The sequence below is a fragment of the Harpia harpyja genome, chromosome 5 (assembly GCF_026419915.1).
Source record: "Harpia harpyja isolate bHarHar1 chromosome 5, bHarHar1 primary haplotype, whole genome shotgun sequence".
Classification (NCBI taxonomy): Eukaryota; Metazoa; Chordata; class Aves; order Accipitriformes; family Accipitridae; genus Harpia; species Harpia harpyja.
This window is the reverse complement of record NC_068944.1, coordinates 193,571-209,642: the sequence shown is the minus strand read 5'-3', so window position 1 is coordinate 209,642 and position 16,072 is coordinate 193,571. Positions and strand designations below refer to the sequence as shown.

Sequence of the window (16,072 nt, the reverse complement as noted above, 5' to 3'; positions counted from 1 at the left end):
TGTACATATAAGGAGATGAAGTTTTATAAAGATTTACTTTCATTTTTGAACAGGTCAATCATTCATTCTATGAGCATTCATACCATAAGCAGGCATATTTACAATGCTGAACGTACCCGTTCTAGCAGATACACACCTTTGTTGCAGAAACACCTAAAGACCAAAATCTAACTGTACAAATCACTAACATCAAACAATGTGGACCCTCCTTCTTTCAGAGGACACACAAATTTAACACTTAGGGATGCCAGCTAACATTTCTCAGTTCAACACTCCTTTGAAGTGTTATTATTTAATAGCAGATGAAGGGACAAATGCCTAAGCAGACCTTGGGCAAGACTACAATAAAAACTCCTTGGATAATGATGGTTTGTTTTTTCCTACAAAAAAGTCATATCAAAAGACAAATGCTTGCAGGCCAGATATTTCAGAAGTTCTTAGCTACCCTTTCTCCTGAAATGCCTGAAAGCAAGCAAACGGCAGCAAGTCCAGAAAAATTACAAGTTCAGAGTCTGTAGGAGCCAAAGTCCAGTACTCAGGGCTCCACTGTAGTCCTTAGGACAGAACCTGCCCCTACTGCCTCAACTGAACACATCTAGTAGCTAGTAATAGTACTCAGTGAGGGAGAGGATCCCCCAAAAAATCAAATTAGGAGCCAAAGTTGGTCAAGATATGCAATTTAACTCTTTAATTCCTATGAACATTTTAATTTCCAACTTACTAATTTGACTTTTAGATTTTTATTCTGGAACAGAATTTTGCCTTTATGATTCCAAAGGATTTCCTATATATTTAAATATTCACTTTTTTTTGGTGTATGTACAAGGAACAGAATACGAATATAAATATAATTCTGCTACTAGCATAAAAAAATACTGATTTGGACTACTTCTTGCAGAGGAAATTTGACACTGTGATACAATTTGAAATTTATTTCCTCATGCCCCATGTTAATATCACCATTTCGGTCCAGTTTGAACCCACTCAGCATTTTATCCACTAGATTAAGTCCCTCTGAACTTTCCTTGCAGTTTTGTGAGTACTAAAGCTAATCCAAACTCCTGTGTTCAGTAAATGAATGCTTATAGTCTTCAAGTTAGAGGTTTTGAGCAGTTTCAAAACACTTAATCGCATGGCAATGAGCATGGCCAGAGCATAATATTGTGGTGGAAATTAAGGGTAAGTGCAATAAGCGCAAACAACTCACAGGCTTACTCTACCGTTCCAGTGGGAAGCACAGTAGTAGCATACAATCACAGAAATACAGGACTGCAACGGGCCTGCAGCGATCATTGGGCTTACCGGACAGTGGCTATATATACCATAAACATAACAGACATGCCTAAATTATAGCTTAAAAAAAGTACTTGTGCATCTTGCATAGTCAGTAAGAGACCGGCTTTAATGCCCCAGTTGGACTGGGGGACGATTTAAGCACTTAAGCAAACAAAAAATTCTGTATAGATACGCAAGTGTGAGATGCGTACATATATCTAAACTCTATATAGGACTTTGGCAAAAAATAAGGAAAGTCATTTGAAAATTCAGTTGATTAGCATTATTATTCCAAAAGATCAAAGGTGCCCCAAATACCATTTAACTGAACCGCTTCCAGATGAGTTCTCTCATTACCATTTACTGGTAGCAAAATAACAAGCTAACAATAAAGGCAGTCACACTGCCAGAGAAAGAGAAGAACAAATCATCTATAAATAGTTATGATGGTCTGAACTGCCTTTTTAATAGCCACACTTTTCACAAACAAAACTTGCAACTGTTTCTGCAACTGGAGCATCAGTGACACCCAGTGGCTGCTTGATTGACCTGATTACTTTATACTAAATGTACCCCCATCTCTTTTCAGTCATACAAACATTAACGGGAGAGAGAACCTGTAACTTAGGTACCATTTTTCATGATTTCTACTAATCACTGGGATCACAGGAAACAGCAGCAATAACAACACACGTCCATCACTCAGAAAACTTACACAATCCACCCTTTAGACAATATTCAAGAGACAGATAAATAAAGTGGAGCTAAGGCAAGATACTGGTAAGATAATGTAAGAACAGTGAGAAGCACATGAAGGAATTAAAAAAAAAAAAAATATCAGACAACTCCATACTGGAAGGATCAGAGGTGGGAAGATACAAAACGATTTCTCCAGGAACCCTCACCTTTTTTACAGTATCAAGAGGGCAAAGCTCAAATTCCATGTCAGCACAAGGGGATAAAACACTGCTGAAAGTAATGAAGCAGTGCCATTTAGACCAGAAGACTAGTGCTACTATAAATTGATCTCTTAATACTTCACATTATTATTTTGAAGTCCTAAATCTCTGTCCTGGTTTCAGCTGGAATAGTTAGTTTTCTTCCTAGTAGCTGGCATAGCACTGTGTTTTGGATTTAGGATGAGAATAATGTTGATAACTAATGTTTTTGCTGTTGCTAAGCAGTGTTTATACTAAGTCAAGGACTTCTCAGCTTCTCATACTGCCCTGCCAGCAGAGGCTGGGAGTGCACAAGAAGCTGGGAGGGAACACAGCAAGGACAGCTGACCCAAACGAGCCAAAGGGGTACTCCACACCATATGATATCACACCCAGTGTATGAACTGGGGAAGTTGGCTGGGGCACACCATGGCTCGGGTATTGGCTGGGCATTGGTCAGCTGGTGGTGAGCAATTGTATTGTGCATCACTTGTTTTCTATATTCTATTATTACTTTCCCTTCCTTTTCTGTCCTATTAAACTGTCTTTATCTCAATCCACAAGTTTTACTTCCCTGCTGATTCTCTCCCCCATACTACTAAGAAGGGGGAATGAGTAAGCAGCTCTGTGGTGCTTAGTTGCTGGCTGGGGTTAAACCATGACAATCTCACAAAATATTCCACATAGAAGTGACAAGTGAAAATATAAGATTCCACACAAAGTGGTTTGTTTTGTTTCAGTTGGCACATCAGGCTATAGGTTGACACATTAATTTAACACCTCTTCTCGATCTTTTACCTTTGAATGAGAGATACCGGCTTCCAAGATGGTACTGATAGTTTCTTCAGAAATACTGACAGAAGAACCAATGTCCAGCCTCAACCGAGTAAGATTCTGCACACACTCTTTGACTTTCGCATCTGGAAAAGAAGAAAAATAGTGCCAACAGTACCAATCTGCTTAACTAAATTGCCCACAGACTATTCTTTTCAGTAGATTTATTCTGAGGGGTGATAAAGGACACAAAAACTTCCTATCATGTAATTCACTTCTACTTCAAATGTAAAGGTCACTCTCCCGGCAGACTGAATGGCTTGCACATCTGTTTCCATTATCCTGTAAGAGAACAGGTTATCCCACATCCCTGTATTATGAAAACATCTGAAATTAGTGAAGCAGCCTTTAGCCCTTTAAGATTTTCTTCTTCCACTAACTTAAGTCCCCTCTTCTTTCTAATGAATCCCTGAATCATATTGGACAGGCTCTGACAGGGTAAACTATGCTGTCCCACGCAAACTCAAGCACGTGTACGTGCACATGTGTACAATGAAAACATATTGCATTAAGTCAGTAGTCTCCACAAGCAGTATCCCTTTAAAGCTGGAAGAACAATGGAACAGTTATTGTCCTACAAAGTTACACAGCACTGACTTGTAAAAAAGTGAAGAAAACTAGAACCTGCCATTCAAAAGATTAAGATTGCTGAGAAAAGCTACCGTTGGATTTTCTGACAGCTGTAGCTCCAAATTTTCAGCCACCCTGAAATGATGCCTTAGTTTCTCAAGTTATCAGAACTAAGTAATAGCCATTACTACGTATAAAGAGTAACGTGAATAGCGAAACAGCCGCTAAATGAGGCAAAATGGTCACATTATGCTCTATGTGCTCATACTGCGCATGCAGTAAGCAACTCTACAGACCTTCTCGTGATACATTTATATGGTTCAGGGATCATCATATTTCATGCCTAAATGAGATTGCAAATGTAGAGATTTTCCCATGATGGCTAAGCGCTCTAGCAAACAGTAGCTTATGCAGGAGCACAGGCCTGACAACGTCTCACTTGTATGTTTCTTACTGAACACACATTTTTAAACATAGATATACAAAGCACTGCAGCTCAGAATGAATAAAGTCTATCTAATTCTAATTTAAGTAATAAAAAGTATACACACATCAGATATTATTTACCATTCAAAAACTGGACATGACCCTATAGTCCATAAGAGCAGCATCTAAGCTCTTCTGTATTGTTACTATAATTCACAGAGACCATTCAAGGCCATTATGAAAACAATCCAAAGTCAAAGCAGTATAGCAACAATTATAACAAGGATCAGTTCTAACTGACAGCAGGTTTGAAATACTCTGTAGTAGCAGTTTTATTCATTTACTTAAAATGTATTATTTTTCCTCAAGGGAATAGCAAATATCTGAAATTATTTGGAGTTCAAGCCTGTCAGTTTACAAGCACCATCCTGTGTTTCTGACTGAACTGGTGAACTGATCTGAATGTTTAATGTTTTGCAAAAGATACCCAGCTGCTGAGAGGAAAAGGCCATAGCAGAACAGCTTTAAATAAAAAATTAAGATATCAAAATTTTGACCTAACTGCGGTCATGGAAAATTGAAAATTTTCTTAGTTGTGATTCAAAGCATTCTCTTTGTGGAACAGCAAAATCTGCTGCAAGTGCTCAGCAAAAGTGTAAGGGCTTTTAGAGATAACCAGAATTTTGCTAAATTACTTAAATAATTTGTATCTGCTCATTTGTCAGTTAAATGAACAAAGCTTAAAGAGACTTTTGATAAACAGTATTTCTCCTGTAATTACATAATTTAGAACACAGACATATACACAAAATAACATCTTTAAGAAGAACCATTTGGGGTACCAAACTGGAAAAGCCTTTACATTTGCAGTCGTCTCTGTATGTTTCCCAACATTAGTTGACATTCGCGGCTGCCATTACTGGTATTCTGCAAGGCTCTCAGGAAGCTCTCCAAAATATTGGAAAGGTTTTGGTTTATATACACCGTACTCTCACAATCCCCCTTGTTGAGAGCAGGCTACATTCTTTCGATATCCTGCAAAACACAGCGATCATATGGTTAGCAAATTCATGAGATTATGTTATTGCTTGAAGTGGCAAGTCTTGGCAACTAGATGATGCATATTTTCAAATGAGCATATACATAAGGTAATACTCTTTTTACTCATTGTATTTGTAATTGAAACTGGGTGAGAGGTTTTCAAGAACCAAGGAATTTTCAAAGTTTTGAGTTTTGGAAAAAACAGAAAATATTTGTGTATTTGACCTAGCCTAACAAGGAGATTCATCCACTAACAGAAACGCAGACATTTTCATTTGAAATTTAATTTCAAAATGAAAACGAGCTTTTCTTCTTTTTATTTTAGGCTGACTGTTTTTATCTTTTTCCCAAAAAATTGTTCTAAACAGCATCGGTTTCCATTCAGCAAACCAAAATATCTGGATACCCATATCCGAAGTTTTTCTTGCATTATGCTTTGTGTAGTATTCACTTTTATCTTTTCTCCTGAATATTCACATTTCTGGTTTTGCAAGCTTTTTTTAATATTTGCAGAAGTAGGTCATAGAATGGTGGTGACTACAGAAATGCATTTTTTCCACAAAAGTCTACTTTAAGATATGAGTGATGCCTCTGACATCTGTTTACGTTAAAACATTGCTGTTCATATCAGCAAAATATCCAGGTAGACAAACAAGCAGAGCTATTTCATAAAGATGAGGCAAATTCTATACTAAAAGCATGACTTTAGTATTTTGTCTGTGTGCGCACACATGTGCGCACTATCCAAAGGCCTGCTTCCAACTCTGGATGAGGCTTTAAATGCCAAATGTTACACTCTCCTGCTGATAATTTCATGCACTGTTAAAGAAAAACAGACTGACCCCAACTGGTAACCACAATTGCTATTTTAGTTTGAATGACTCTGGCCAAGAAGATTTTCTGTACCCAGCTTAATTTCACAGCTGTTCCTGTGAAGATTTAAAAGTATAAGTGTACCCTGTTTTATGAAATTAGCAGTATCACAAAATTTAAGGGAATCAGAAATGGGCTGCTTTTCGGTATTGAATGGCAGTCTAGTTATTCTAGTTATAGGGATTCTAGTAATTGTAGTTATATTTACAGCTTTCAAAGCTCACCAACGCTTACTTAAGAAATTCCTTCTGGGTATCTCTATCAAAAGCATCGGAACTACACCCTTACAAACCCCAGCTTTGTATAGCCACTGTGGAGACTCATCGTTCAGACAGTAGGAAAAAAACAAGAAATTTCAATTTCCAAAGCTTAATGCATGTTGTAAAGAACACATACAGGTGTGGAAACCACTCAAACCTGATAATGATCTCCAACCAGAGTGATTCCTTCAATGACAGAGAGGAGTAAGTGACTCATTAATCCATCTTCACACTTCGTAACACAGAAAAGGTTGCTACTGACAACTGGTTCTTCTACAAGAGAAAATGTCCAGGCTTAATCAGTTAAAAAAAAAAAGTTACTGTAATCAGATGAAAAGTTAACCAAATAATAAGGGACAGAAAAGTTTTTAAAAGCAAAGAAAGTCTGATGTAGTAAGGCACAGAGAAATATTTCTGGCTAAATTTATTTATCATTGCAAAGGGTGAGAAGGGCTAGTTTGATCCAATTTCCATTACTCTTCTCCATTACACTTTCCTGATCAATAACAGCAATACCTGCTAAAGTACCAGAGATGAAAACTTCATTTTTGTTCCTTGTGAGCAAGAAGCATAAGTCTGAGAAGCTGTGTTTATTAACCGCATCTACCTCCTTCTCGGGCAGGCTCCCCTGATCCTGTTTCCCTGTGGAGACATCAGGACATTACTAACTCTCTAGTGAGTACTAACTTTCAAACCCTAGCTGCAAGGGGAAGGAAACAGCATTACATAGACATTTTGCATATCTAAGGATAAAGAATCCATATAGGGGATATTTATCACCTGATCATCCATGGAGGAAGTTTCTACCCAAGCTTGCAGCCCCCATGTCCCTGGAAAAAAGCTCCATTCCCCTGCCTGTAGTGGGTTTGTACACAGGATAGCAGGGAAGAAGTTTGGCTTGACAGCTGAATTCTGGTTTATGGAAGGATCAAGCTCGCCTTTTCCCCCATGCTTTTTTTTCCCTATGTTTGGTTCCTAAGTCAAGAAGGAAGAATAATAAACATTCACCACTGCTGCTAAAGCAAGCAAACCTTGATCTTGCTCACAGAAGTAATACAATGCAACTCAGTAATGCAAACCAAGTCAAGCAGTTTTCATCTTTTCTCATTAGTTTTCATAATGTTTTCTGTATCAAATGGAACATTATGAAACATCCCTATGACCAGAGCATTGAAATAAGAATGACAAAAATTTAGTTCCTTAATCTTAGTTCTCTCAATAAATAGACTGTTCTTCAGAGGTCAAAGACAGATCCCAGGTACCTGGCACACATTTCCAATATCCCTTATTCTGAGTTCAACATTGCTACTGTTTTACTCTTCGGGAACTACATCAGTCACAGGAGACTGGAGAAGATAGTCAGAATTGGGTTGTAATCACATCTTATGTTTTGTTTGGAAATGAAGTTGGCATAAGACATTACTGATCTCATCCCCTGCTCTAGAATGACAGGTTAACGCCTCCTAATTGCTCTTTGCAAACAATTCTGGGCATAGTTGTGTTAAAATGTGAAGTTTGAACAGCAAAGGCTTTGGTTTCTCCAAAGAAAACATAATATGTAATTACACCCTTAGGTCAATACAGAACCTTTCTTAAAGTGTTCATCTTGGGGGCCTATATGCAAGAAATAAAACAAGCCTAACACGTTAAAATTTGAACAATTTGTTGAAGGTGAAATTATTCAGCTACAGTTAGCCAATCCACTGGCTCAACATGGCCATAAGTGGGAGGTGCCACTTTCTTTATATACCTGCCCCATTTTTCCTTTCTGTCAGCTATATGCTGCCTTGTGGCAACTCTGGTTCATTAAAAACACCCTTTGTGCCTTGACTCAGTTCATTGGCCTGGCAGAAAAATATCCAGTAAAAAAGGTAAGACAAAACCCAATCATGTATACAGTATTCTGCTAGGTTTGTAAGTCAAATCATAAAAGGAAGACGTCCTGTTGCGTCAGAGTAAGCCCAGGAGGAAGGGAAAGAGCTTGCAGCTAAAAATGAGAGGAGCTGCAAGACCTCCTGCTTCACTCAGATTTTGAATCAACATGACCACTCCAGAAAGAAATCATCCCTTTACGTGATCTGCATCAATTTTTTTCTTGTGCCTCTGTTGGTTTAATTTCCAGGCATCAGTACGCTTGCCTTGCTTAGCATCACCCAAATTAACTTATTTTAACAAAAAGTTGCTTAGAGTAAAGCCTTACTATTATAGTACTAACATGTATGGTGACCCATACAGTCACTACTATAGTAACAACCTTGAAAAGATTTTAAGAACATTCAGAATGGTAAACTGCAACTTCTGCAACCCTGCTAGAACACTAGCAGGGTATAAATGTTTCTGAAGAATCCTGCAGATTTTAGATGCTCTGTAGAAAGATTAATAAGAAAGCATTATTTTCATAACAAGGATACCACAGAAAATTTTCAACAAGTAACTAGGTATGGTTGCGATCTTCAATGGACTATAAAAGAATTTCAATATTAACAGTTATTACATTTGTCTGAACTATTTCAAAATCAGGACATAATACTTTCATGTAAAAAAAAACCAACAAAAAAACCCACAAACCCAAACAGGTTTTCATCAAGGTATCAAGTCATCAGCTTTCTTAACACCTTAGGATTCCTAGAAAGTACATTAGGAAAATAAGAAAAAACATAACAGCTTTAGAAATGCTGACAGCCCACAGCATATACTGACTTGACAGCAAAGAGCAGAATACTCAAAATCCCCGATAATCAGCATTTAGGGAAGATAAACCACTTTTCTAGTATTTGCTTGTAATTTTTTTACACATTTAGCTAATACCTGGCCCTGCTGACCACTGGTTTCACATATTTGCATAAAATTAATCATAAAGGTCTAAATACCACATCAGAGTCATGCATCAACCTCAGTATGCCACTTCTCAGCTGGTCTATGTCAGTAGGATCAGTAGCTCCACCAGCAAGACACCCTAAAGCTGTCTGGAGCAACCATCTTGTGAGATTCATTCAGTGAGTATTACTTAAATGCAGCAATTCCAGTCTAGCAGTACTTTTATTAAATAAATTATCAGTAAACGTCTTCCTGAAGCAGAGTTCCCTCTGCTGCTAGATTACATTTGATTTGAGTAATCTGGCAAAAATGATCTTGGGCTCAAAATTCCTTCAGAAACTGTATTTGTTAGACTGAACAACTTAAACACTATAACCATAGCCCCAAAAGGGTCATCTTGTTTGCATATGTCATCAGCAAATGTAAGCTGAAGACATTTCAAATGCATTATAGCTACATTTAGATACAGAATGAAAAAAAACCAGCAAAAAACCCACAAAACATTAGTCCCAAGCATTCCTCTAATATTTAGCTCCATAGCCAAAATTACTGTTGTCCACCAATAACTGTGGGTTCAGTATTCAGACCTGCAAAGATTTTAAAACACTAGTATCTTCAAATATTTGGCTCTATACTAATTCCAAAGAAACCACCTTGAGTATCAATACAGATGACTAACACATCAATAACCTGGTCCACGCAATATAATGTGATACCAAATATGGCTGGTCTGAACAATATAAGGTGATACAAAATATTGTTTTACTCAAAGGCACAAATCTGAAATTAAACAGTAATTAACTTAATAAAAGTTCTGACTGAGCTGTTCACAAAGAGCGAGCCCTTCTGTCTTTGTCAGCACACTGACAAAATGAGCAGATGGGAAATGCTCACCTCATTTCTGCCATTATATCCTTACACAAATCCTTTAGTAAGAATGTTATTTTGTTCCTGTCATGTTCTGTGGTAGACTAAAATATCGTTTGCAAGATCTCTTTCATGCTCTCCAGAGTTCTGTTTTAGGACTGAGTAGGAACTTCTCTATATTGTACATTATCAAAAAATGAATCAATGAAGTCAACTATCTGAATCATAGAAGCATTTCAGTTGGAAAAGACCTTCAAGATCATCGAGTCCAACCATTAACCAGCCCCCTAAACCATGCCCTGGAGTACCCTGTCCAGTCGCTTTTTGAATACCTCCAGGGATGGTGAATCAACCACTTCCCTGGGCAGCCCATTCCAATGTTTGACAACCCTCTCAGTAAAAAAATTTTTCCTAATATCTAACCTAAATCTCCCTTGCCTCAACTTGAGGCCATTTCCTCTTGTCCTATCTCCAGACACCTGACAGAAGAGACCAACACCCACCTCACTACAACCCCCTTTCAGGTAGTTGTAGAGAGCGATAAGGTCTCCCCTCAGCCTCCTCTTTTCTAGACTGAACAACCCCAGATCCCTCAGCCGCTCCTCATAAGACTTGTGCTCAAGGCCCCTCACCAACTTGGTTGCCCTTCTCTGGACACGCTCTAGCAGCTCCATGTCTTTCCTGTAGTGAGGTGCCCAAAACTGAACACAGTACTCGAGGTGCGGCCTCACCAGTGCCCAGTACAGGGGAACAACCACCTCCCTGTTCCTGCTGGCCACAGTGAAGCTTAATATTGTTTGTATGCAGAGCTGCTTCTACAACAGTAAGATGAGCAATTACATGGAGGAGACTGTTTAGCAAAACTGAATTAGCAGTATGAGTATTATTCAATTTTTCTCTGCTAAGACGACGATCAACAAACAACATACCAGTGTAATCTTCCTTGGACGTATCTTGGAATAGTTCCAGAAAGTCAATAATGTCTTTGACAACCAGCAGTAGGTCATTTGATGAATTTTCATTAGCCATAAGAAGAATTAGAGCATGCATTATTTTAGAATAATTTTTGTTGTTACACTCACATAGAAAGCTGTTCACAATCTCTTGTATGTCTTCAAAATTTCTTAACGTAGCCTCTACAGATGATGTATTAAACTGCTGTATTAAAACATCAAGAGCCATTGAAGAGGACTGTCCAGTGACTAACCTTAGTAATTGAAACTCTTGGTCTATCACCACAAATAAGTGCCTAACATTAAAATTCACCAATAAATCTTCTATGCCTGTCACTATAGGAAACCAGAAGTTCTCAAAGTTATCGGATACATCGCTGTTTCCATTTAAAGCTGATAATATCATAAGCATTGAATATGTCTAGTTTCCAACAGAAGACAGCGTCATTAAAGGCTGAATTACAGAAAGAAAGGAAAGGACAGCTTCTGTATCCAGGGGTCCAGAAACTTCACTGGTCATATTCTTAACATTAGTAAGAGCAGTCTTTATAAGTGATGTTCTTGAATGTCTGTTCCAACTTATACCACCATAAAGATGACCCAGCTGTTCAAGAGCACCTTTGGCCATCTCCATTTCTGCCACTGGCATACCATCGGGTGCTTCTACAATTCGTAAAGCCACTTTGTCTCTTCAGTGTGGAGGAACAATGGATTGAGTATGCATTATTCATCTGCAGTGGCACAGCATAGAGGGATAGCTCATTCAAAAATTCCAGCAGCTCTTTGAGAACTGAGCCATTTACATGGGGGAGCTCAGAAAACTTCAGAATAGAGTTCCATTCTTTGATCTGATGAAAACAGCAAGTCAGACTGCAAGTGACATCCATCTGAAAGTCTTCCATAGTGCAGGAGGAACTGTCCTCCAGAGTGATGAGTTTCAGCTCCTTAATGACTTCAATGACTGCATTGTAACCAAGAGTAAAATTACTATGCACAAAGTCACAAGGCTTAAAAGTCTGAGGTGTTGCTGTTGTGAGAGTCCAGCAGAATGCTGCAGAAAAACAAACTGAGGCCTCCGCAGGTTCATCAGACATATCTGTCAGTGTATCCAGTAGCACTAGAAGACTTCCTACTTGATTAGAGAACTCCTCTTCAGTAAACATTGGCACTTTTGCTTCCTGAGTCAGTATGAGAAAGCATATACTTCAGTTAGTGCTTCTGTGATGTTTCCATGAGCTAATCTTCCTGTAAGGCCGACGACATTGAGGAGGAGATGGAACATCTCTTCTACATCATAGAGCTGATCTTTTTCAAAGAGTTATTTGCCATAAGCCAGTCAGGTTCCAACAAATTGCTCTCAAATGCATCCCACCAGTCTGTTAACATTCCTAATTCAGAGTTCTCAATATACAAAGGCTTGATATTTTTAAAGAAATTATCTAGGCTCCTCTGGGCTTGTTTGAATTGACTTAAAGAACTCAACATCCATGTTCCTCATATTCTGGACCAAGGCTACCATATGCTTTAGAAACTCTTTATCATTGCTTAATGGAAAGCCAGTAAAACTAGAAGACTTGAAAAATTTTTGTGCCTTCCTTACCAGTCCAATATTCAGAGCTGCTATTTCTATCAGTATGCGGAAAAATGTTTTGTGTTCCCCCAACAAGTTTGAGTCAAGTATACTAGTCACATATTGAAAGAACTCCGTCAAAAAAATGGTATTTTTCTCATGCAAGAAAGGTTTAATCTCAATATCCAAATGAGCAGAGCTGTTTTCTTGGATTTCAGAAGTTTTATTTTTCAGAAGAGTTTGAATTTCTGCCAAAAGTTCTACTGATGCAAGCTGAACATGGCGAAAAGGATTAAGGAACGTCCTCAAAGTCCTGTTAAATCCATGGACTGACTCAAATGGGTCTTATTTGATGTATACTGTGAGTGCCCCACTAAATCATTGACAACCATTTTTATTTGCCCTCCAGAGTTATTTAAAAGTGTAAAAATAAATTCAAGCACACTAATGTCATCTTTTACATAAAATTCAGGGACAAAAAATTTTAAAGTTTCTGCTATAATATTGAAATACACATTTGTACAAATCACATCAGAACCAGTTCGAGACCATTCAGGGAGTATCAAATTAAAAATCAAATTAACAAAGTCCATCACGTTCATTAGCTTAGCATCTGTCTCATCGTTCCTCAGAGATTTCAGTAGAAATAAAAAAAGTTTTGCACTTTCAAGGTAGGAAGGTGACTTGTATTTTTCACTGAGATTACTTAATGCATGTATCCTATCCATCTGTTACAATCCTCTGCTTCATCCACTGTACTATAAAAGTTTAGAAAGGAATTGAGATGAGATGAAAAATTTGTTTGGGAACAGCTTATCTCTTTCAGAGTGTTGTCCAAAATTAGTTTGGTAATATTCAGGGAAATGCTGATACAAACTATACATTTCCCTTGAGGTACACTTTTAAATAAAGCAGTTGTGTCTTTTATCTCTGTGAGAATAATTCCAAGTTCCTTTTGAGAATAGTAGAAAGGGAATATCCAATGGAAAATACACCAGCACCCCTATCTTCTCCCTCAGATCCTCCTGAGACAAAAGTATCAAGCAAAGAATTTGAAAACTCTCCACTAACAACCTTCAGCATGGATTTCTGCAATTCAGTTATCATGACGCCCATCATTTCTAAAACACTTTCTAAACTGTTACCTTTAAGTGATCTTGTGACATCAACTGCATTGTTAAATACGCTTTGAAGATTAGCAAGGAAAGCTTCAAAATCTTTCCAGTCATTTAAATCGCCATTTCCTTCAAATATTAATTTTAATAGATTCATTGTTGCTGTTGTAGTTTCAACAATAACCATAGCTGTATTGTTGCACGGTTCGTCATGAGTTGCATTTAAAAGACAGAGATTTGCCAAATCATTTCTTAGACAAAAAAAGGTTGAATTCAAACTTAAGATTTTGGATGCTTTTTCAAAAGTCTCTGTCCAGGTTTGCAGCCATGTAAAAGGGCAGTGCAAAGCAGAAGGCACACTTACCTTATCTCCCAAGTTTGTTATACTAGACAGAACACTGTCCAATGGAAGCAGAAATTGTAAACCTCTGCCAAGTGATCTACAGAAGTAATGTTTAATAGATAAAAATCAACGCACCCACTATTTAGCAGGCATTCTGGGGAGATATCAAGAAACTGTTCAAAATAACAAAAGGCAGCTGTTTGGAGCTCTTCATCTATAAACAAAGTTTTAAGGCTGCTCAGAGTGCTATAGACAACTTGCATCCCTTTTTTCCCTTTCTGTGCAAGAGACTGGGCCTGAAACTCTGTGTAGTTGTAAATGATTAGTAACTTTTCACAGAGAGACTTACTGGTGAAGTTCCAGAGATGATCAAAAGTTTCAGACAGAAAATCAAAAACTCGATCCCCATCTAGGAAGTCATGCCACACTTGAAAAGATGAAATATCTTTTGAAGTCTCATAAAGAAATGTTAACAGAGTGCTATTGGTCTCAATATTTAAGACCAGATCATCATTCTGATACAGGGAGAAAAGTATTGAAACAAGTGAGGCCACGCTAATACTATTTAGTTTTGGGATGTTTTTGAAGAAATTGTGCCCAATTTCTCCTAATTCTTGTACTTTATATATATAAGTTGCATTTGAGAGTAGGAAAGAGGAGGCATTACTCACTCCATGAATTGTGCCGAAAGACACAGTGACGTGATCATCAGTCAATGATCCAACCTCATAGAGATTCTTTGGGAAGTTTTCACTTAAGTATTTTAGATGGTTCAAAGCAACAATATTTAACCTCGGCCAATCAGTCAGGATATTTTGGAGCAATAACATACTTCTATTACAGATATTATTTTCTGTAATGGAAAATATAATTCCAGATAAGGTCTCCAGTACCTCCTCCTCTTCCACTTGACTTAAATGAGACAGCCTAGAATCAAGTTCACAGAATACAATTTCACTATGTGCCAGAAAACTTCCGTCTTCTCTTTTCTCCAGAATCTCTGAAGAGGCTGGAAATTTTTTCATAGAGCTCAGAAACCGCTACTGAGAAATTGGTGGCAGATTCCTTCCCCTCAGCAAAATTTTTCATCCACATAATTGTATTAGTGAAGACATTTTCGATTAGAGACTGGTTTGAAGAAGCTGAGAAATCAAGCATTATAATTTTGTCTATGATTTCTACAAGATGAAAAAGATGATCCATTTCTTTTTCATCAGAAATCCTTAGGTTTCCTTCCCTCTTCAAAAACTCTTTGAAAGATGTCAAAATGCTGAAAAATTAAGCATGAGTTTTTTCTTGTTAGTTACCTAGCAGGCAGACAAGAATTGGTTAAATATATATCTTATAACTTTAGAATATATTTTTATTTACTTAACTCAAAGGAAGTTCAAATATCATTTAAATACCAGTCACAAATTAATCAATAAAAAACCTGACAATCACTTTGGTTTTCAATGTGACAAAATTCACTGAAAAGTCACAGCCACATTCAAATCAAAACCTGAATGTAGGCAGCTAGGTTAAAGAAGTGTGCATTTATCAGCAATATAATCAAGCTTGTAAGCCACAGAGTCAAACACCTTTAAGTACCTCACATTTTCAGCTGCTAAAAAGAGCAAAGCTTTTATGCTCCACAGACTAATTATTTTATAGAAAGGAAGTTATCAATAAAATGGATCAAACCCTCTAATTTTCCATGAATTCTGAAGAATTATTTTTATCATAATTATTGAAAGCCAAAACATTCCAGTTGACCAACTGATAGCTGAACACTGCTATTTTAATATCCAGAAAAAAAACCCAAAACATGAAATCACAGTGAAAATTGGAATGCTCCAACTGATGTTTCCATTGTGTCAATACTATTTATCAATAGACAAAATGTTTACTAGCTCTGTAAAACTGGTTAAGATTGAGGTGCATGGGAAAAGGGGCATTCCAAAGCAAAGGTCTCAAACTGAAGATACCTTCTCCTTAAATATGTATTCTTTTAATAGTCAAAATACAGAACACCACAGAACATTAAAAATCTTGTGCGGAAACTTCTGTGTCAATTACTGGAATGGCTTCTACAGGAGAGAAACCAAGATGTCAAACATTGGGGGGAAAAAAAAAAAATCATTCCCCATGTAGAATCTCTTTCCTAGACCTATTCAAATCAAAGGAATACCTCCGCATGTATAGCAAAGA

The 16,072-nt window shown here is 37.4% G+C and overlaps 1 protein-coding gene across 1 annotated transcript in view; it reads right to left on the bottom strand.

Moving 5' to 3' along the window:
- The window catches only part of ABCA13 (ATP binding cassette subfamily A member 13), a 176,935-nt gene that overhangs the window by 133,981 nt on the left and 26,882 nt on the right, over positions 1–16,072 (bottom strand). Inside the window, 18 exon segments of the mRNA XM_052788185.1 lie at positions 2,992–3,133; positions 3,676–3,752; positions 4,906–5,078; positions 6,375–6,492; positions 8,475–8,582; positions 9,929–10,115; positions 10,678–11,536; positions 11,538–12,044; positions 12,047–12,170; positions 12,172–12,210; positions 12,212–12,328; positions 12,330–12,762; positions 12,765–13,146; positions 13,149–13,387; positions 13,390–13,956; positions 13,959–14,840; positions 14,843–14,905; positions 14,908–15,152. Of these exon segments, the coding sequence (XP_052644145.1) occupies positions 2,992–3,133; positions 3,676–3,752; positions 4,906–5,078; positions 6,375–6,492; positions 8,475–8,582; positions 9,929–10,115; positions 10,678–11,536; positions 11,538–12,044; positions 12,047–12,170; positions 12,172–12,210; positions 12,212–12,328; positions 12,330–12,762; positions 12,765–13,146; positions 13,149–13,387; positions 13,390–13,956; positions 13,959–14,840; positions 14,843–14,905; positions 14,908–15,152 (5,262 nt within the window).